At 37.3% G+C, this 23,524-nt stretch overlaps 1 protein-coding gene across 1 annotated transcript in view; it reads left to right on the top strand.

The window, feature by feature from the left end:
* The window catches only part of pwn (pawn), a 38,551-nt gene that overhangs the window by 3,181 nt on the left and 11,846 nt on the right, over positions 1-23,524 (top strand). Inside the window, exons 2-9 of the mRNA XM_053765268.2 lie at positions 6,999-7,154; positions 13,617-15,233; positions 16,000-16,206; positions 17,708-17,881; positions 18,691-18,838; positions 20,303-20,376; positions 21,301-21,413; positions 23,155-23,229. Coding sequence (XP_053621243.1) covers positions 7,043-7,154; positions 13,617-15,233; positions 16,000-16,206; positions 17,708-17,881; positions 18,691-18,838; positions 20,303-20,376; positions 21,301-21,413; positions 23,155-23,229 — 2,520 coding nt within the window. The 5' untranslated portion in view covers positions 6,999-7,042. The remainder of the gene's footprint in view (positions 1-6,998; positions 7,155-13,616; positions 15,234-15,999; positions 16,207-17,707; positions 17,882-18,690; positions 18,839-20,302; positions 20,377-21,300; positions 21,414-23,154; positions 23,230-23,524) is intronic.

The following is a 23,524-nucleotide window of genomic DNA, read 5'->3' as shown; positions in this document are numbered from 1 at the left end:
TGTTTTATCTTAAAAATTCCCACTAGAGCGAAGCTAAAATACCTATGACGGCATTTAAATACATTTTAGTTTCCTCCGAAGAAATGCCCATAAAATCAAGTCGAGCGTGAGTGATCACGTGCAAGTTGTAACTTGTACTTGTGACTTGCAAGGGCGAGTGCCACTGACCGACTTAAACCGGTTCAGACCGGACACGACGTTAAGCGGGATACGCGGGCACTTATTAGGGCAAGCAAAACGGTCCTTTAAATATAATAAATCTCACTAATTCTACTTCTGCAATAGCTCCAACAAATTCAAATAATTTATTTAGAAATTAGACCTTCACAGGCACTTTTTCTCGTCAATTTTTATAGTTATTTCTCACAAGCTACAAACTACTGGCATTTCGGAACGACCACTGCTGAGAAGAAATGCCGAAAGAAACTCATTTGAACAGTGGTGGTCCCTATCATGCCAGAAGGGTTTACCATTATTGTTTCTTAATTTTTTTTTTTCTAATAATATATAAAAGTACACATAATGTACATAGTCAAAATTATATCAAAACAGGTTATGATTGTGATCCGAGTGCTTATAAAATATATAAATATATATCGATGTGAACAATAATATAATTATCAATACACTAGTTAGCTCTTGCCCGCGTCTTCGCCCGCGTGAATTTATCTGCAAAAGCGGAACAGACGATTTTTACACAAACTTTCGCCCCCCATTATTCGGGGGTTGATTTTTTGAAAAAAAGTAGCCCTTGTTTGAACGGGGTTCTTTTACTACATACAAGGTCATTAGTGTACCTATATCCGTGAATATTTTAATAGAAACAGGGTTTCAAGTGTAAGTTTTATATGTATACTGGCTTTTGCCCGGTGCTTCGCCCGCGTGAATTTCCCACGGGAACAGTTATTTTTCCACGATGAAAGGTGCCGTATGTCCTTCTCCGTACTTCAAACTACATGTATGCAAAATTAAAAGAAGATTTGGTCGAGTAGATAGAGCGTGAAGAGGTAACAAACGACTTACTTTCGCATTTATAATATTAGTTAGGATTAAGATAATAGGCATGTATAATATCGCACCCGTGCAAATCCGGAGCGGATCACTAGTATATGTAAGGTAAGGATAAGGTTAAAAAGGTTTTTTTTTTACGGAAAGATAGCTATGACGTGTCGGCATAGGAAGCCGGAAAATTAGGAAGGAAATCATTAATCATTTCCGTAATTGTCCATATACGAGTCAGGTTTGAATAATATTATAGCCGGCACTCGCATGAATTGTTATTATTTCTTCCTGGTGGTAACAAAACATCTTTGTGATAAGTTCTGGACACCAGATTGTCATTATGCCAGTGAAAACAATATATATATATATATATATATATATATATATATATATATATATATATATATATATCTGTAGTCTCTGTAATAGTCTCTGTGTCATCTTAGTACACACACGCGCGCGTCCCTTTCTAAATGTATGCTTAGTCGATACTAATATTATAAAGAGAAAAGATTAGTGTTTTATTTGTAATGGATAATCTCAAAAAGTACTAGGCCGATTTTGATGAAATTCGGCGTAGAGATAAGCGAAACCTTCAGAAGTGACATAGGCAACTTTTTTTATTATGGTTTTTCTCGTGCGAAGCCGGGACGAGCCGCTAGTACGGTATAAGCATTGATTAACGAAAAAGAACAAGTATAAGGACATGTCCAAAACCAAAACAATATAAAGTTTACTAATTGGTACCTAGTCAGGTAAAGTAAAAGTAAAAGAAAAGTAAAGAAAGTGCTTTATTTTCTCCAAAACGCTAATGAACATAACATTGAGACTAATAAAAGAAGTAATGTGTGCTGCAGCGTGCGGGAGACTGGTGCCTGATATAGGCGAGCCTGTGTCACAGTACACCAGTGCTCTCACATCTGCATGGGTTTGATACCACAATGTTACAAAGCCATTATATTAATAAAAACAAAATTAAGCAAATCATTACTTATTACTAAGGTTAAAGACAATACAATAATAAACTATAGGAGTGTACTTACACTGTAGAATAAAGATAGCAATAAAACAAGCTGATAAGTTTGAGGGTATAAACTTAGAAGGTAAACATATGTAACAGTAAATTCAGGTAAATATCTAACTTAGGTATCTATTAATTAAGACTTATAATCCTTGCATATTATAAAGCAGTTTACTGCCGCGTCTGTCTGTTTGTTCGGCGATAAACTCTTATTGTGATATTGTGTATGGTGATGGAAGGGTAGTGGAGAACAAAAACAAATCACTTATTCAGAAATTAGGCCTTCACAGGCACTTCACGTCATATTCTAAATTAAATAATATTTACCCAAGTTACATAGGTACTACAAGCATTTTGGTACTGAGAAGAAATGCCGAATGATTGGCTTCATGAATTGATGCGGGCATATCCGCGGTTAATTGCTAGTAAACATAACTTTAAACGTTACAAAAATAACTTTATGTACTGATTTCGTTACGCCCGCATTGTTTTTTGAAAAGTGAAATCGGTTTGAATTCCAAAAAGTATTCGAAACTAGGTCATATGTACTAATGTAATAATTTTTTATATCTGTCGCAGTTTAATTGGCAGGCTAGCCCGTTCATTAAACGCCGGCATTCAATCAAACGCCTAGGTCGGTCATTAAATTGAACTAGCAACAATTACATAGAATATACATTACACTAGATGTTGCCCGGGGCTTCGTTCCCGTGGGAATTTGTGATAAAATATAGCGTATAGCAATCATGGATAATGTACCTTTATAATGGTGAAAGAATTTATGAAATTCACGGCGGCGTTCAAAACGCTCGTGAAATTCACCCCAAACCACCCCAAACCTTTCTCAGGAAACACACTATCACTTGGTGAAAAACGCATGAAAATTCATGCTGTTGTTTGAGTTTATCGCGAACAGACAGACAGACGCGGTAGAGGAGTTTGTTTTATAATAATATGTAAGGATAATCTGCTCTGATTTTGTTCAGTTTCCGCTAATTAATTAAAAGAAATTGAAAAAGAAAATTGTATGATGCATACGAGTAGCGCCACCGTCATATGTTTATCAATTTATTTTAAACAGAGGCAAATTTTAATTATCTGGTTCGGACTAATTATGCTTACCTAGATAAAGAACTGCATTAAAAAGTATTGTAGTTTTATATTGGACACAGTTGCCACGATCTACTACGGAAAACGGTGGCCACTCAAGTCCTTTCAGTAAATTGTGACTACATATTGTACAATGAAGCGGTGGTGGTGTGAAGAGACGCCCGCCTGTGGATCGAAAGGTCCCAAGTTCGAATCCTACTCGTGCCACATGAGTTTGTATATCAATCTGACTCATGTATACTAGTTTTCATCGTCCACCTGCACACTGGTTGATTCTTATAAACTTGTGTGTGAAATGGAGAAGGCAATGGCAAACCACTCCATTAATAACGCCAAGAAAGTTGTTGTGTGTGTTTCATTCCACGTAATGACCACGACCCTCAGCCATGAATACGACTATGAAGAAGATTGTAAAATAGAAAACTATATTACTTTTTAAATCTTTCTCCAAGAACGTCGGATTAATCCAACAAACACTTTCGTGGCCATTTCACGTGCGTCGTACATACTCGTATATGCAACCAAAAATCACTGTAATGTGTTGCACATGCACATCCCTGTTATCGCTATTTCTTGTAGGTATGTATTTTAGATTCACCATGCTTCGAGCTGGGAGCACAGTTTGTTGTATTAGTTATAATCCACACAATTAAAAAAAAAAAAACTTTGTCTCTGTCCTCTTACAACACTGCGCAGTTCAGAATGCGTTCTTTTACTTTTTCAATAAATCATTTCTAATATTATCAATCCTGTTAAGTATTGCGGTGAGAGGATTAATTAAGTTCTTTATATAGCATAGCATAATTTGTCCAAGCTAGATTTTAAAATTTGCTTTTATTTAAAAGAAATTGACAAAACTATGATGGTGGCGCCACTGTGCGCTGAGCGGTACCTACTCAAAATGAAAACTAAATTTTCATTCTTATCTCACTACACGAGGTATAACTACACTACATATCTATTGTGGAACTCAACAGGTTCGCGTCGCAATACTATCCACTGCACTGCGTAAGAATGTAGGCCAGATTCGCTCACCGTTAGCGTGTTACGTTACGATGTATGTGTGTACGCATAGGAATGAGAAGGAAGACTAGGCATTTGGACAAATAATGCTGTTGTGCTGCTTCTTCTTCACCTGCGCTTGGAAGTCGGTGGTAGAGTTTTATGCATGGATTTAATAAGTACTTCGTACTGAGTACCTACTAATTACATGGTTTAATTGTAATTTTTTGACGTCAATAAGTGATGTAATAAAGTTGTTAATACATTCAATGACCGAACTTAACATATACATATAACGGCTCCCTATCTGCTTCCGATGAAGGGAAACACCGTGAGGAAACCTGCACACTGGTTTTGATGGTATATAAAATTGTGTGTGAAATGGAGAAGGCAATGGCATACCACTCCAAGTGCCAAGAAAGCTGTGTGCGTTTCATCCAACGTAATGACCAAGACCCTCAGCCATGAGGAATACGACTATGAAGAAGAAGATATTGTCTTTTGTCTGTTTGGTAATAAACCTATATATCCGATTTTCAAAAGCCCCTATTCGTGGTTCTCAAAGCGTTTCATTTCGACCGCTGTGGCCGCGGCCGCGCTGTCATTACGATCCGTCAATATTCTTGAGGAACGAATCATTGCCAAAATCAATCAAAAGATTTACATTACCACAGTACAGAATAATTATTTTAAAGTGGGACAGTAAGACTAATTATTGTCTTTGTTAAAATTTGAAAAATTGTAATGAAAGCGCGAGCGCAGCGGTCGAAACGCTCTGAGAAACACCTAGGCATTTCGCGAGTTCGCGACCTCATTCATAAACTTGCAAAACGCCACATAATGACGCATACGGCAACCGAATTGCGTAACTTGTACAGTTGCGTCGACTCGCGACACATCCTACTGAGTCACGGATAGTCAGATCCGCCAGGGAAAGCCTGGTTTCGCAACTAATCCTCTATCATAGAGTACACTCTGGTTGTTGGCATATGAAATTCTTGCAGTTTTCTTGGTAAATACTTGTGTTTTATTTGATAACTAGCGGCCTGTGTAAAACGTAATAAATTATACTCCTAAACCTTCCTCTGGAATCACACTATCTATTGGTGAAAACCGCATGAAAATCAATACATCCGTTTTTGAGTTTATCGCGAACAGACAGAGAGACGCGTTAGAAAGAGACTGGAAATACAAAATTTTGCTTCACGACCATAGTTAAAAGAGAAATATGTTCACGACATTGCTTAGTAGAAAAAAGTGTGTGACGTGCAAAAGGGCGGCAATTATGTGACACAAGAAACGTCAAAATAGACTTTCGAGGACAGTTATAAAAAAAATAAGGCTTAAGACTGAGGCCGCAACTATGTACTAACTAACCATGAGGCTATTAGCCAAGTCGTTTAATCAGAAAAATCTGAAAACAGACCTTTAAAGGCCCTTTTGCGTCTTGTAAATCATTACTAGCGGTCCGTCCGGGCTTCGCTCGCGTATGTAGTGATATATACTCTCCATTCGTATGAGACCGTAATATTTAATAACTAATTTCGTTAGCATAATTACTAAATCGTTATGATAACTGTCATTCTGCTCAAAACTGGTATAAACTGGGTGAAGAGATCTTTTAAACTCATAAGGTCTTTGACCCGTGTGGAATTTTATGTTTAAACTGAATAGACTTCGAACGGCTTTCTGACAAGCTTAAATATATACCTATTCGCATATTTATCTCTCATTTGAGCGTTTCTTGGTTGCTTCCAGACGTTGAGCGTCGGAGCACAGGGTCCGCTTTCCGTATAGGTAGGTATATCGTCTCCACTTCGCACGGTAGTCATCGCTATCCTATAGGTATCACGAACCAATTTGTGTTGTGTTGCGAACTGATTAATGTTCGTTTTGATCTTTTTTAAATTACACGTAAAGTCATAAAAAATATATTTTGAAGATATTTTTCCGAAGATAGGTACAGATACCTTGGAAAATTCACCGATTTTGATATATATGATAATTAATCAGTTATTTTTGTATTTTTTCATTTGACTCTTGTACTAGTAAGTACTTGTCTATTTTTTTCATTCTATAGCTGAGATATTCTACCCTAAGATATTCAGTCGTAGGGGGCAACAATCGCATTTCCAAGGAGATCCCTCCTTGGAAATGCGATGATGATCCCTCCTTGGAGATCAGGCGCCTGTCATATATAATTTTGAAGATTTTTCAAAATTTTAAAGTTTATTTCCTTGACGTCACAGCCCCGAATGCAAGTCAAGTACATATTAGAAAGATTGTCGTGTGTAATGGACAAGTAATAGATAACTTATACATGCAAGAAACAGTAGTTTCTCAAAAATTGTGTCATTGTCAATACCACAAATTGTGCTGAATTATCCAAACGCATTGCCTTAACCGCGTCAGTCATTTTTATGCTCAAACCGCATCAGATCCAGGCTAGTGTGGCGACAAGTGTGGCTCATCAATGAGCTTCAGGACGCAGGCAAGGCAGGCGTACACAAAGCTGTATTATACAGTTATTTAATTATGTATTGGATACGCATGTGTTTGGTTACGTGCCAATTTTATTAGCACAGACTCGATTTGTGTCCGTTACGGTGTTGACTTGTAGATACTACATTCAAATAATAGATAGGTATATAAAAATAAGTCTCCTTGTCGCGTCTGTCTGTATGAACGCGATAAACTCAATTTTTGTACGGTTTTCACAAATAGATAGTTAATTATTCAGGAGGGTTTAGATAATTTCATTACGGTTTTTACCGAGCGAATCCGGGACCGGCCACTAGTTGTATAATAAAGTGGATAGGTATATAAGTTATTAAATACTTTAGTTTATTCTCCCTTGTTTCAGATATCCAAATGTGAACATACAGTGAAGTGACGCAATGTGACGCGATGGGATGGACCAAAGCGTGTGTTAGTGTTAACAAGATGGACGTCGTGAAATGGCGACCAAAATGGCGCCGGGCGGCCATATTGTTTGTTGTGTTGCTGCATGTTGTCAACGGTGAGTGTTAGGATCGAAAGGTCCCAGGTTCCAATCCTACTCGTGCCACACGAGTTTGTATACCAATCTGATTCATGTATAGTAGTTTTCATCGACCACCACCACCAGATTCCGGTGAAGGAAAACATCGTGAGGAAACCTGCAAACTTGTGTGTTAAATAGAGAAGGCAATGGCAAACCACTCCATTAATAATGCCAAGAAAGTTGTTGTGTGGTATTCTTTTTTATTTAAACAGCTACAGTCTGCCAAGAAATCGAAGAAGAGTGTCAAGATTGTCTGATAAACTGTTGCCAGCCAACAGGGGGCGCTCTTAATTATTTCTATCACTTTTTTGACAGACTGTACAGTACTACCATGTTTATAAGTTACATCGGCAATATTCGACGGCGCAGAATAGCGCCTACCGCCGAATCAAACTCAATAAAATAACGACCATATTACTAGGACATAAGTCTTAAAATCCAAAAAAAATCAATGATTCGTGCGTACGACGCGACGGCGCGGACTCCAGACATGGCGCGTACGCGTCAGCCAATAGCGGACAGCTCTGTTCGCGGGTAAACATGGCGCGCTCTGATTAGCTAAAATATTTTCGCGCCGTACAAAAATTACACTTCTGCGCAGGTACATCGGTGTAACTTATAAAAGTGGTAGACCTGGGGGCTTACCATCATCTCTGAATGCGATCTAGTTCAGAACCTAAACTGATCTGCATCACTAATTCGTACCATCAAGTTGACATAACGATCAGGTAGATCAGGTAGATCATAGGTAGTTACCAAAACAATACGCCGTTTCGATTTCATTCACTCATTTTGCATACAATTCGGTACCATGATGATGTGCATTGAGAACGTAAACTGGATCGCGTATCTGTCAAAATTCGCGATTAAAAAAAAGTTACTATTTCTGATTGACGTGGCGCTACTGTCGCTGAAAACAATGACATGGTCTATCGGTTATTGATAGTTCCTAGTTTTGCCACCGAAACTCCATCGTGGTACAATTTTTATGCTCCGAAATTTGTGTTTAGTGTTATGATTATGATCGACAAATTTGTTAGTCTAGATTATATTGCATTTATTGTAATTGAAATATTTTATTTTAATGTGTTTTGTATTTACTTTAGTTATGTAACTAAGACAAAGATAATAATATACATTTTAATTTTAAGTACACAAAAAAATACATATTGTTTGCTCAAAATGTTAAGAATTTGATATCGGAACGCAACTCTTGAAACGAGATAAAATATATAGAGATCGTATAGCCTTATCTCTTTCTTACATTTGGCTGCTGTCACTGGGGTTTACGATTCAGAGACAATTTTTACTTTTTTAAAGAATTTCTATCACTCCTTACGATTGAAATGAGACTTTGTTAAGATAAATTGGTGGTGCCAAATAACGCGATTCATTTTAGATTCCCAAACTGAACTGCCCTGCATTTGAATCATTGCGTAATAGTTGATGGCCCTGTACCCATATTTTGTTGGTATTAATTATAATGAATCTTTGTTTTATTGAATGACTGGTTGAATAGTTAATAGTTACCTACTCCATTCATACAATACGGGTTAGGTATGTACAAAAAAATTGATGAAAATGTGATGGTGGTGGCGCCCGCCTGTGGATCGAAAGGTCTCAGGTTCAAATCCTTGTTCCACATGAGTTTGTATACCAATTTAATTCATGTATAATAGTTTTCATATGCCACAACTTGTTTCCGGTAAAGGGGATCATCGTGAGGAAACCTGCACACTGGTTGCGATTATTAACTTGTATGTGAAATAGAGAAGGCAATGGCGAACCACCATAAATAGTGCCAAGTTGTGTGCGTTTCATTTCACGTAATGACCACGACCCTCAGCCATGAGGTAATAAGACTGGATTCGTGTGGGTTGACAATCAACAAATCTATTATTCAAATCGGTACACATGTTACCTCAATCGTCAAGACGATTCAGATGTCGAGAACAGATCTGAATCGGAACCAACAAGCGTGGCGGTGAAAGTCTATCTGTCTGTCTGTATTGTTCAGTTATGTCACCATTTCAGAACGGTCTTCGTTATAAAACGTTATCAATGCATTGCAATGGTGTCTCCTATTTCTGGGAACTCAGAATTCTTCTGAAGCTGTGGTGGGTGGGAAGCTATTGTTTAAAGCGCCGCCCCTGTGATCCGTAAGGTCCCAGGTTTGATTGGTATTAGTGTGATTTATCTGTATAATACCTACCTATTAATTAATTGATTATTAGCGGCTAGGATTCGCTCTGGTAAAACCATAATAAATATTCTAATTAACCTTCCTAAGGTATAAAGATCAAGATCACATTAGGTATCTATTTTAAAAACACGCATCAAAGACAAAGATTATTTATTTGCAAAAAAAATGAGTTTACATTTTTTTACAATGTGGTGTTAAAAGAAAATCTTAATCCTACATGTTTCACCGTCCACGGGGATGCAAATTTAAATGGAGAGCATGCTATCATCCCACAAAACAAAATCGAATAAATAAAATTAACAATTTTTTTATCTAAATCTATCATTAAAAAATCTTTCAATATATAATAACATTTATCAACAAACAACAGCAAAAGTAATCAGCTGCGTAGTTTAGAAGATCTACGCATATATAGGGACAGACAGACAGACAGCGGGAAACGACTTTTTTTCATACTAACTGCGATTATGTACTGATTGATGGTAATGATTTCTCAAAAAACTACAGACTAGTGTCATTTCGGAATGACCATTGCTGAGAAGAAATGTCGAAACTCTGTAGAATCATCAAATTCAAATTAAAATCATTTATTCAGAAATTAGACCTTCACAGGCACTTTTTCTCGTCAATTTTTATATTTATAGTTATTTCTCACAAGCTACAAACTACTGGCATTTCGCTCGACCACTGCTGAGAAGAAATGCCGAAAGAAACTTATTTGAATAGTGGTGGTCCCTATCATGCCAGATCGGCTTACCATTATTGTTTCTTACAATGTTTTTTTTTTATAATATATATATATATATATATATATATATATATATATATATATATATATATATATCTATGTGAAACATATATATATATATATATATATCGATGTGAAACACAATTAACTTACATGAAAATATATGAGAAACGAGATGACCAGACCCTCTGGCAGCACCCGTTCACGAGTTGACGCATGGGACAGCCATCGCGTAGCTCAACCATAATAGAGGGAACCTCACGACCCGGCCCGTAGCATAACCGTAAACCTTCCTCAGGAAACACTATCTATTGGTGAAAACCGCATGAAAATTCGTGCAGTAGTTTTTGAGTTTATCGCGAACAGACACGAGACATAATAGGTACCTATGTAAGGATAATGTGTTTCCTTTTTGATGCTTCTTATTTCACGTCAAAACTGAGCAATGAATTGAAGTGATATTTTGTTTGTAAACAGTTTGAAGAATGCAGATTGGTATAGGCTACATTTTACCGCGGGCGGAGTCTTGGTCTATTATAAAATAATACCCAGTCGAACCACCAAAATCACGGGTAAATGACCGCGCCTCGTCCGTTCCGCTTCACGGACCTCCGTCTTATGATAAATAGACGAAAATAAACAAAACGTGATGCCGCCGGAGTCGTGTTTTAAGAACAAGTTTATTGCTATTGAGACAAAACTATGCGATACGTACAATAATCAATACATACAATATAAATAATTCCATTCCTACTAATATCAGAAATTTGGTACACGGGTAGAATTAGGCTTGCCAACTCGAAAAAAGGGAATTCCCAGCTCGACATACGGGACTTTGGTATATTACGCGGGACCTGAGCGCGGGACACAACCAACACATATACAAAAAAAAAAACTACCTACCTATTTATACACATATTTTTTAATCATATACTTAATAGAAAATAATCAATACAAATGTAAGTACCTATGTGTACAGCTAGAACGAAAGACGTAACGTGTAGGTGCTTGATTATTAATATTATTGATTAATAAAAAAATATATAATAATATTAACGATCACTGATTTCCGGGACAAAAGGCGACCCGCAAGGTGTCATGGCGGGACGGCCCCATATTTGACCCAGAAGCGCGACGTCCCGGATTTTCCGGGACGTCAAGCCTAGGTATCATATTACCTACAATAACATATAGGATACTTTTATCACGAAATTCCCACGGGATCGAAGCTCCAATAGACATCACGATTTGATTTCACTGGAAACGAACCGATATCTTTACGAAAACAAGTTTATTTGTTAGACAAATTAAAAAACCCCGACTTTCAATATTCTCATTTTGCTACAACTTTTCAACGGCTGAACCGACTTTGATCAGATACATCTAAGAACCACTGCATAAAAATTAGCTATCAAATTAAACCCGTTGATTAGCTACGGTGCCACAGACACTCTTAGCGGTCAAACTGTGAGGGGAGGGGTGTTATACACCTCTCTTTTTGCGTCGGGGGTTTATAAGAACATTTTAAACATATATATTACTAGCTGCGCCCCAGGGCTTCGCTCCCGAGGGAATTTCGTGATAAAAAGTACCCTTTGTGTTATTTCAGGTAATATTCTAGTCGTGTACCAGATTTCATAACAATCTGTCCAGTAGATTTTGCGTGAGAGAAAACAAACATACACACAATATGTCGTACATCATCACAAACTTTCGCATTTGAGAATATTCGTATACATTAAACCGTTTATGATAAAATGGGAATTACAAAGTCAATCTTAAACCTTTCTATTATAATCAAAGAGCAATTACAAAAATACCCACGCGTTCCGTAGTAACAAGATAACGGACAGACCTACATCGCGGGGCCCAAACCTGTTGGGTGGAACTGTAGGTGTGGCTGTATTGAGCTGATCTCGTGAACGTGAGAAACAAGGGTTTGAAGAAGAAGGGAAATAAATATATTAGGACAAATCACACAGATTGAGCTAGCCCCAAAGTTCGAGACTTGTTCGGATACTAACTCAACGATACTATAACAAATACATATATAGATAAACATCCAAGACCCGGGCCAATCAGAAAAAGATCATTTTCCATCACGATCCCACCGGGGGTCGAACCCGGGACCTCTCGGTTCAGAGGCAAGCACTTTACCACTGCGCCACCGAGGTCGTCAGAAAGAACTAGAAAACTATATAGATGACTAGCTGCGCCCCGGGGCTTGGCTCCCATGAGAATTTTGGGATAAAAAGTATCCATGTGTTATTCCATGTGTATTCTACCCGTGTACCAAATTTCATCAAAATCCGTCCAGCAGATTTAGTGTGAAAGAGTAACAAACATACACACATACATGCACACATCCTCACAATCTTTCGCATTTATAATTAGTAGCAGGATAGGACTGAACAAAGATCCTAGGTTTGAATCCTACTCGTGCCACATGAGTTTGTATACCAATCTGACTCATGTATAGTAGTTTTCATCGACCACCACTTGCTTCCGGTGAAGGGAAACATCGTCAGGAAACTTGATTATAGTATGTGTGTGAAATGGAAAAGGCATTGGGAAACCACTCCATTAATATTGTGAAGAAAGTTGTTGTGTTTCATTCCACGTAATGACTACGACCCTCAGTCATGAGGGAACACGACTATGAAGAAGTGTAGTATTTCGCACAGATAACTTTGTAGATTTTGGTTATAAATAAAATAAAATAATTATAATGCGGTAACCGTTTTGTGAGTTTGTATGTTTGATGCGGGTAATCTTTGAAACTACCGAATCGATTTCAAAAATTCTTTCATCATTAGAAAGGTACATTATCCAAGATTGCTATAGGCTATATTTGCAAGGGGGCGAAGCCCCGGGCAGCATCTGGTAATTAAATAAATTGATTAAAACTAATGGTGGTGCGCACGGGCGAATCAGTGACAAAATCTAATATTAATATGTATATTTTTAATAGCCTGTATTATGTGTCCCACTGCTGGGCAGAGGCTTCCCCTTTTGTCTTAAAAATGTCTCTATCCTGAGCCATTTGTATTTACATAGTATTGACATACTTACAGCATTGAATTCGCGACAGACAAACACACCGAACCGCCGCCGCCCGTCTTATCGGAATGACTTTCGCCAACTCACGACAAGCAGCTTTCGATTTCCTTGCTATTTAGTATGGTTGTTATTATGACTATAGTCTTTGATATAATTGGTTGCGCTACGCTCCGCGGATCAGTCATGTGTCGAAAGAATGCATTTTTCGTTTTACGCCAGCTCCATAATGCCGCCGAATTCAGACGATGCATTAATAACGTCTCGAAGATCGGCGGCGTCAACGTAAAAGAATAAATCACAAAAATTAACATTCGAAAGTTCAAATTTAGGTAATTTCAGTTAATGTGTGTATAAATTATTCCTTTACAATATGTAATAAATTAATTGAAAATGTTCATTTATCAATACTTCAATTTTCCCGTTTCAGGTTACGAGGAAATGTACACGATATCACAGTTGTCACCAAAATCATCATCAGATCTTCTTTCACCAGACCTAGTCCTGCAGACGAGTCGGACAGAAAACCTAGCCTTTACCATAGAACCTAGTGCCAAAATCAAAGGCATAGAAGATTTTGTACCAGAAGATATAATCGATGATGAAGAAACTGAAAACCATATAAGAGTCGAGAGATCGGCTGATTTCAATAGAGAAGCAAGACTATCTAGATCAATAAACATGGACGAAATACCTACGTCTAACAATGAAATTGACAACGAATTAGAGTTGCACAACAAGAGGAAATATTACGAAATTCGTCCGACAAGAACTATGGATTATTTGAGGAGTAACGATGATATTGTTATGTCATCAGATGGCTTTGGAGATAGATTGGAATTCAGGTTTCCGGGGGAAGTGAGAAGGGTCCCGATAGGTCGCGCATTGCCGATACCGGGGCCCAGGATCACGCCTACTGCAGTGCAGCCGATATTTGCGACAGCAAATTATAGAGAACAGGGACGACAGAACACAGAAATACAGAACATCATCACTGGTATTGTCAAATTGTTGAATGGAAACGTCAACGTTCAGGCCAACTCGCAATTGTTGAACGGAAGGCCAGGTAGACCTATGGCATCTAGAATCAACAATCGAGGTCCACCAAGAATATCTGATGTACCGCCTTTGCCTGAATTTGAGAAAGTTACTCCACCTCCTCACGCTTATCATCCTACTAGGACTCCACCTCCATATCCTTTCGATAGACCACCACATCAAGGTGTCAATTTGCCTGAACAAATTGTCCCACCTCTTAATCATAGACCAGGAATTTACAGGCCTATGCCTCCGTGGCAAAAGCCTAGACCAAGGCCTCCTATGAAAAGGCCTAATCCTGTCCCTCCTATGTACAAGCCTACCTTACCTTTACCTCTAGATCTTCCCGAAGAAGACAAAAGGCCAGAGGAAGAAGTTGCAGTTAATGAGAATGAAAACTCTGAAAATAATATTCACCACGAGGAAGATACAGATCCAGAAACACAAGAAGATAAAATTACAACAGTAGCCGATACTAATACTTCTACGTTAACGACTGAAACAAGCACATCATCTACAGAAAAAACAACCACAGAAAAACAAACAACTACAACGCAAAAGCAAACAACGACAACAGAAAAACTGACAACGACAACACAAAAACGGACAGAAAAACCAAAGGCAACCACTGAAAGAATAACAGAGAAACCTAAGCCTAAAACTACTACGACTGAAAAAGCAACAACTACCTCTTCGACTACAGAAAAAGCTAAAACAGAAAAGCCAGTCAAAACAGACAAAGAGAAAAAGAAAGATACATTAGAAAAGGACAAATTTAATAAAGACAAATACAAAATCGTCGAAGATAAGCAACAGAACAAGACCAGAAACGAGACGACTACAGAATCTATCATTGAATCGTCTATAACTGAGAACAAAGCGTCAGTTTCTCCATCCATTGCTATTCCAACACCAACTGAAGGGTTGATATCACACGCTCCAGTCGTCAATGTGTCCGCTACATCGAGTGAAATTTCGACGACATCGATCAACTCTCGACCATTGCCATGTAAGTAAAATTGTATTATTTACATTTTTAAAAAGATACTCGTCATGTTGTTTTAGAGATTTTACAAATTTGTGTTCAAATTTCAGCTCTCTAATATTATGAGAGACTTGATGCTCAAGAACTCTTGCAATTTTGTCTATCTGTCAGTCTTTTCCCGAAAGTGAAATGACAAGAATTAGACGTTATCGTTTTATAATCACAAATCGAGTCGTGCTAAATTTGTATGTAAATTTTGGTTAAGATGTAATTATCAGTATTTTATTTGAGATATTTAATTGACGTTTATAATTTTTGCGGAACCTATCCTTATGATTGACACGAGATGATTGAAATTAGACCATGGATTTAGTAAGTACTTCGACGGAGTACCTACTAATTCCGTGAATTAGACACGACAAATGTTTGAGCCATATACAGAATAAGTTTTGCCGCTTGTGGTTCCGTCCTGGAATAGGACCACTCTATATCCTACCGTGGATGTACGAGGCGACTAAAAGCCTTAACAGACTATTCCCAAAAAGGGTTGACCTCAGGCAGACGACCGGTTGTTAAACTCATAGCCAAATCTTCTAAATTCAATGGCAATTTTTTTACGCTAACTCTGGGCTTAGGGCGTCACAGCTCCGAATGCAACACGCGAAGATGAGAGAGACAGAACAAGTTTTGACTAGTGATAACCATTTACGAGTTAAAAATAGGTTAAAAACATGTTTATTTCTCACTACAATTTTAATCGAATCATCCAATATTATTTCACATTTCACAGCGTCCCACGGTATCCCGTACCAACCGTATCGGCCTCGTCCCGGCATCGTCCTTGACGACACAGACTTCAAACCCCACGGCTCCCGGTACAGGCCTGAAGCATCAGTCATCACCGCTGCCGAGACGAGGTTGCCGGGATATGGTGAAATATTTGATGTCACATTAACAGCTATACAGGGTGAGAAGGGCTCCGGGGAGAAAAATATAGGTGAGTTTAAATTCAAATTCAGGATAATATACAGCACTTATTGATGTAAAAAAAATACTTCAGGAGCTTTAGGAGTCCAGCGAAGTGAACTTAAGAAACGCACGCGCACATCCCAATAAACGACGTCATCTTTCGATAACGTTTTGAACAATAACAATTAACGAATTAACAATTAACATTAACGATTTTAACAATTAACGAACTCATGCTTCATTTTTTAACAGATGGCGCGCACGATTATATTATAAAAAGATATACATAAATTTATATTTAAAAAATAAGCCCTTTTGGCATATAGGTACCAAAACTGTTTGAATGAGTTTCTTTCGGCATTTCCACTCAGCAGTGGTCGTTCCGATATGCTAGTAGTTTGTAGCGTTGGTAAATGTCATTTAATTTAGAACATGACGTGAAAAAGTGCCTAATTTCTGAATAAATGATTTGATTTTGATTGATTTTTGATTCAATGTCGCGATAAAAAAATATAAAGTAAAAATAGACACGTTATTGTCGTGTTTTAGATTAACGACATACATACACACATCCTCATAAACTTACGCATTTAACCAACCATTTGACCAAGTCTACCGCCGACTGTCAAAGCGCAGGTGAAGAAGAAGCGGCGGAACAAACTTCACCGCAGCCTTTTCGCGTCTATTACAAGCTTCTATCTGTTCCGATCTCTCTCTCTTTCATCTGAGCAATTGCTGATTTCTTCCTCAGCCGTTGAAAATCGGAGCCCAGATTCCGCTTTTCAACTTCACACGGACATTTCACCATGTTCCGGTGTCTGTCTGTAATCAAATCTTGTATTTTAAATTTCATCTACTTTCTTGTCCTATAGAGTTGAAATTGTCAACGTAGCTTCAGTTTCCATGACGATGCTTTCTTATGATAAGCATGACCTGATAGCGCATTATCCTCATTTTTACTGCAGTTTACTGCAAAGACGTGATTTTTTTGGTTCCCTGTTTTTATGCATACAATTTTATGTCATAATGGAATGGAATATGGCATACTTTTACTTATCATAATAATACATACGTACAATATTAATTTCGCATAATGATTTAGGTACATTTTTTTTACGCATACCTACCATAAGCATAACAATTTTTAAGACTAATATTCTAAAGCATATTGGCGGCTTGTGGGCGGCCCGAGGGCCACCCCGCCGCACCCTGACCTACTGCTACACTATAGCTTTATGCAAATCAACATTATGGTAAAATACATTAGCCTAAACTAAGTGCTTATTGAAAACGTATGCCAAAAAACAAGTATGTCAAAATATAATTATGTCAAGAAAATATATGCTTAACTCGTTATGCTAAATTAAATTGGGATAAAAAAAATATTTTTTTGTCACGCGTTGAATGCAACATGATCTAAAGATCACGACGACAATGACAAAAATTATGGCAAAAATGTAAATTTTTTTGTAGAAAAACCTTATGTTCAGTTTTGTATAGGTAATTTTTCAATTCCTCATCTTCCCCAGTGCACATTGGCAACGTAAATCCAATAGGCCTAGAGCATGACGATATCATAGTATCGGCTTCGGGTGAACAAGGCTTCGTCTCCATCGACGGCAAGAGGACGTATCTCAATTTGTTCGACACTAGCGCCACTGCCAGCATCAGGCCAACGACAGTTCAAAGTCTTCTTCAATCTGGTAAGTAATGTATTAATTACTTTAGCATTTATACAGGTGACTTTTTATACATTGGCATTATATCTATCAACGTGCGCTCAATCAATGGTACTGAACAACTTTTCGTATGGAAGCAACCTTGAATTCGCGAAAGAAAAAAAAAATGGTTGCCTGTAAAGTCGGTTTTACGGGCGAAGATTTTACGTGACAACGTCTTTTTACGCGCGCGGCAGACCGATCATAGTTGAGTGGGAGAGAGACGCAAGGCATTCGGCGGGCCTCTCTCTCGTTCGGTGACTCATCGTAACGTTACCGGGCGTTACACTTTTTCATAAGTGACTCCCAGCCGCAACCTAATTTAAGACGTTGTCACGTCAAAAACAGTTGATCCATACATTTTCCACAACTCAGGTAGCTCTATTCAATCAATCGTCTTGACATTTTGCATATATGTAGTTTGAAGTATGGAGAAGGACATAGGACACCTTTCATTCCGGAAAAAAATATGTTTCCGTGGAAAATTTACACGGACGAAGCTGTGCAAATAGTGATTAATATTCAATATTAATCACTATTTGTTTTACCGCGGATTCGACCACTTAAATGCCCTCGGGAATAGATTTGTCTTTGTATTATAATGGCATTGAGATAATTGGAATAAAATATCCATAGCGCATTTACAATACACACAGCGCCATCTAGTGATTTCATTGCAAAGATACAAAACGTGCATTTAGCGCCACCTATAACAGAATAAAAGTTTTTCGCAAATACCACGGGAACAATAGTTTTTTCTGGGATGATCTAAACAATATTTTTTCTATACCCAGCCCCGCCACTAACTCCGCCGCCGTTAGGCCCAGCGCTGGGCACGGGCATAGCTATACCCACGGACGATGTCCCACAACCGCCCAGGAGGCCAGCTCCACAAGCACACAGACCCAACAGTGGGTATAGAAGACCACAGCCTACTGTCAGGTAATGGTTTTTGTTATTTATTGTTTGAATAATTTTTTCATCATTAAAATAGAAGTCGCGGTAGTATACTTTCTATCTTTACTATTATTATAAATAGGTAAGCTTTTGTTACTTTGTGAGTTTGTATGTTTGAGGCGGATAATCTCCGAAACTACTGAATCGATTTCAAAAATTCTTTCACCACTAGAAAGGTACATTATCTAAGATTGCTATAGGCTATATTTTATCTCAAAATTCCCACGGGAGCGAAGCCCGGGCAATATCTAGTATTGTATATTCTAGTCCTACTATTATTATAACTGTGAAAGTTTGTGTGTATGTTTGTTACTCTTTCACGCAAAATCTACTGGACGGATTGTTATGAAATTTGGTACACGGGTAGTGTTAAGAACATCACTACAAATTCAAATTCAAATTCAAAATTCTTTACATCACTTATTGACGTCAAAAAAATTACTTAAACTAAGTCTACTGCCGGCTTCCAAAGCGCAGGTGAAGAAGAAGCGGCGCAACAAACTTCACCGCAGCCTTTTCTCCAAGGACGTCAATTAACAAATATAGGTCTTATATATGTATTAAAAATTAATAGGACGAATTTACATCATTATTAAAAATGTCAAAATTTGAATAAATAAATAAAATAAAATATGTATTTCCAATAAAATTATTGAAAATTGTCACACAAAATATATATATAAATAAAAAGTTAAATGTACAAAACGTACGTAATAATGTCATAAATCAATTACATATGTTATGAGGATACTGCACCATGCTTGGGCCAGACATTATTGTCGTTCACATAGTCATCAGACTTGTAATATGCCTTTTTACAAAGTACTTCTTTTATATAATTTCTAAATTTTTTGTCCTACGCGATGACTACGACGCGATGTCGATGCAAAAGTAAAAAAGATGATTCTCTCTGGTCTCTGTTGAAAATAAATCAACAAGTACTTTTTATTAATGTATTTAACTACTAGAGTTTACAATAAAGCAAGTCTTCACCATTCTCCTCAATAATTTGTCCACTCGAACGTGTCCGTGTCCAGTTCCGAACTGTTTCCTTTTTATCCGGAAAATACCGCAAAAATTTTATGAATTTATAATTATTAACTGTTGTTTCAACACTTTCTTTTAAAAAATATTGTAATCTGACTGATCGATATAGATTCTATCTTATCTAAGCGTTTATCCTGTTGCTTCTTCAGCTATGTTATTGTAGACTATCAGATTCTTCAGATTCTTCATCAGCGAGCGGTGAAGTAGGGCCCGTATATTTTCAGTTGGGAGGTTTGAGATAAAATATATCCTATAGCAATCTTGGATAATGTACCATATTCTAATGGTGAAAGAATTTTGAAAACCGTTTCGTTAGTTTTGGACATTACCCGCCACAAACATACAAACTCACAAGCGCTTACCTCTTTATAATAATAGTATAGATTATTTTTATTGTTTTAGGATCGACACATGTATTGTCGGTGACGATTCCACATGCGATCAAACGCAGAACGAAATGTGCAGGACCGAGGCTGGTAAGATCTTATTATCCTATGTAAATTTCTAATTAATTCTTACATACAGTGGGCGAAGTGCCGGTTTCATGGTGAGAAGTGCACCATCGAATCAATTCGAAGTGAGACGCAGCGAACCAAACACATTGCGCCATTGTGACGCAACGGCAACCACACTGCAATGTGATTGGTTCGCTGCGTCTCACTTCCAATCGATTCGATGGTGAGAAGTGAAACGCCAACCCGCACCAACCCCTCAGTTTTTCACCGCGAACTTAGACCATCGCGAACACAATATTTTTTTACAAAATTGTGAATATTTCAAAAACGACTTAACCGATTTTGTTGTATAAATTCTATTGACAGATTCTACTTACATACCTTTTTAATTTCATCAAAATCAGACCAGCAGTTCGAAAGTTATCGCGTTACAAACATACATACACAAAAAATGTATTTTTGTTCCAAGTACAACGTTAGACCTCGCTTGCTTCGCTTCCTATGTCAATTATACTCCTAAACCTTCCTCAGGAACAACACTATCTATTGGTGAAAACCGCATGAAAATCCGTGGAGTGGTTTTTGAGTTTATCACAAACAGACAGACAGACAGACGCGATAGAGGACTTTGTTTTATAATTGACCGAGCGAGCGATTTGAGCGAGGTTTCGTATTGATTGGACATTCATCACGTAATAAACTCATCAAAAACTTACTGTGTTCGTTAGGTTTAAGTTCGCGGTGAACGTCCAGTCAATATTATAAAGACTCGTCTTTTTATTTGTAATGAATAAACACATTACTAGACCGATTTTGATGAAAAAGAAAAATAAAAAAAAAAGACACAGAGACGAAACGAAATCTTGAGTAGAGCCACACAGGCTGCGTTTTTGTTATAATATGACTTGAGTCGGTATTTTGTAATAATGTTTTTCCCCCCTATAGGTATATCTAGCTGTCATTGCCGACCCGGGTTCGCCCGGCGCGCGCGCGGCCCGTGCCGGCGCGCGGCCGCGCTGCTGCTCAGTCTGCGCGTGGACAGACTCTACGACAGGAAGGTTTGGCTTCATGCTATAATCGTTCGCCGCGAACTATTATCACCTCGCGAACACAATACATTTTTGCGAAGAAAATTTGTGAACATTTCAATGATGACCGATTGATTGTTTTTGTTGTCCAACGAACTTAAAAATTCTTTAAATTTCATCAAAATCGGAGAGCAACGGTTCGAAAGTTATCGCGTTACAAACATACACACAAAAAAATGTAATTTTTGTCCCAAGTCGAATTGTCAATTACTGAGATGTTGCCCGGGGCTTCTCTCCCGTAGGAATTTTGGGATGAAATATAACCTATACCAATCTTAGCAATCTTGTATAATGTAACTTTGTAATGTTGGAAAAAATTTTGAAATCGGTTCGCTAGTTTCGAAGATTAATCGCCTCAAACATACAAACTCATAAAATCTCTTCTATATGATATAGATTGTCGAAGAAATAGAAATAAATTTGTTCATAGCATACAATATACATAACGGACGAATGAACAAAATTTTAAATGTACAGATTAAATATGCTTGTCAAGGAGCGCGTGTCAAGCATGGAATTAGTAGGAATATTTAGTAGAAAATGACTTGATATTTTGTAATTTATAAGTTAACTAGCGACCCGCCCCGGCTTCGCACTGGTGCAATGCTACAAATGCTGTAAATGTGTACAATACTTAGTACATTACTTTGATAAATCTCGCAGGATTCAGCCTGCGTTTGCAATGTAAGCGGAAAAAATGTAATTATTTACGACATCACATAGAAACCTCAAAAATAACAGTATTTCTCCACCATTTAATGGCTGTTATTATACATATAAACCTTTCTCTTCGATCACTCTATCTATTAAAAAAAACCGCATCGAAATCCGATGCGTAGTTTTAAAGATTTAAGCATACATAGAGATATAGGGACAGAGAAAGCGACTTTGTTTTAGTGATAGTATAGTGTTGTAGTGATAGTGACTATATATATATATAGTGATAGTGATGATAATTTAATTTCAATTTAGTTTTTAATAATTATGACATTGTTGCACGTCAGTAATTACTAAATGTTTGAAACACTGCTGATTTTTTTCACCATTGTATGTACTACATTTTATGCAATAAAAATTATTCATTCATTCATTAATACAGTCATTAATTCATTCATTATTTCATTATCAAAGTCATTCATTGATTCATTATTTCATTAATACAGTCATTCATTCATTCATTCATTCATAGGTTCATTCCATTCATTCATAGGTTCATTCCATTCATTCATAGGTTCATTCCATTCATTCATTCATAGGTTCATTCCTTCATTCATTCCATTCATTCATTCCAATTCATTCATTCCATTCATTCATTCCATTCATTCATTCATTCCATTCATTCATTCATTGGAATGACTAAACTCAAAAACCACTAGGCCGATTTAGATGAAATTTGGCACAGGGATCGACGAAACTTTCAGGATAGTGGCATAGGCTAATTTTTGTTTTGGTTTTACGCAAGCGAAGGCGGGGCGAACCGTTAGTCCTACTAATATTATAAATTTGAAAATTTATATGTAACTCTTTCACGCAAAATCTACTGGACGGATTGCTATGAAGTTTGGTACGCGGGTATCAATATAACCTGGAATAACACATAGGGTACTTTTTATCACGAAATTCCCACGGGAGCGAAGCCCCGGGGCGCAGGCTATATATGTATTTAATAAGGATGAGAATTTGTATTTTTTACCATATTTGTATATTGCAGATTGTTTGGGACATTAAACTGGCAGACAAAGAATCAGATTCATACCAACAGCTCAGCTATGAAGCAATTCGAGCGGTAAGTATTATCTACATCTATTTAAATTTAAACATAATAAGGATACAAAAAATATTGTTTTACATGTTTAGTTTTATATGTGAACCCCCGACGCAGAAATATTTAACGTGTCTGTCTGTGGAATCGTAGCTCCCAAACGGATGAACCGATTTTCGTTTAGTTTCTTTTTTTTTGTGTGTCCCAGATAATTCTATCCCGAGTGTTCTTGGCAATGTTTCATGAAAATCAGTTCGGCCTCTCAAAAGTTGTAGCGAAATTAATATTTGATTTTTTTAATTTGTAAAACAAACTTGTT

Source organism: Plodia interpunctella, chromosome 27, assembly GCF_027563975.2.
Source record: "Plodia interpunctella isolate USDA-ARS_2022_Savannah chromosome 27, ilPloInte3.2, whole genome shotgun sequence".
NCBI lineage: Eukaryota > Metazoa > Arthropoda > Insecta > Lepidoptera > Pyralidae > Plodia > Plodia interpunctella.
The sequence above is the reverse complement of the archived record's forward strand: the minus strand, read 5'-3'. Positions and strand labels throughout refer to the sequence as shown.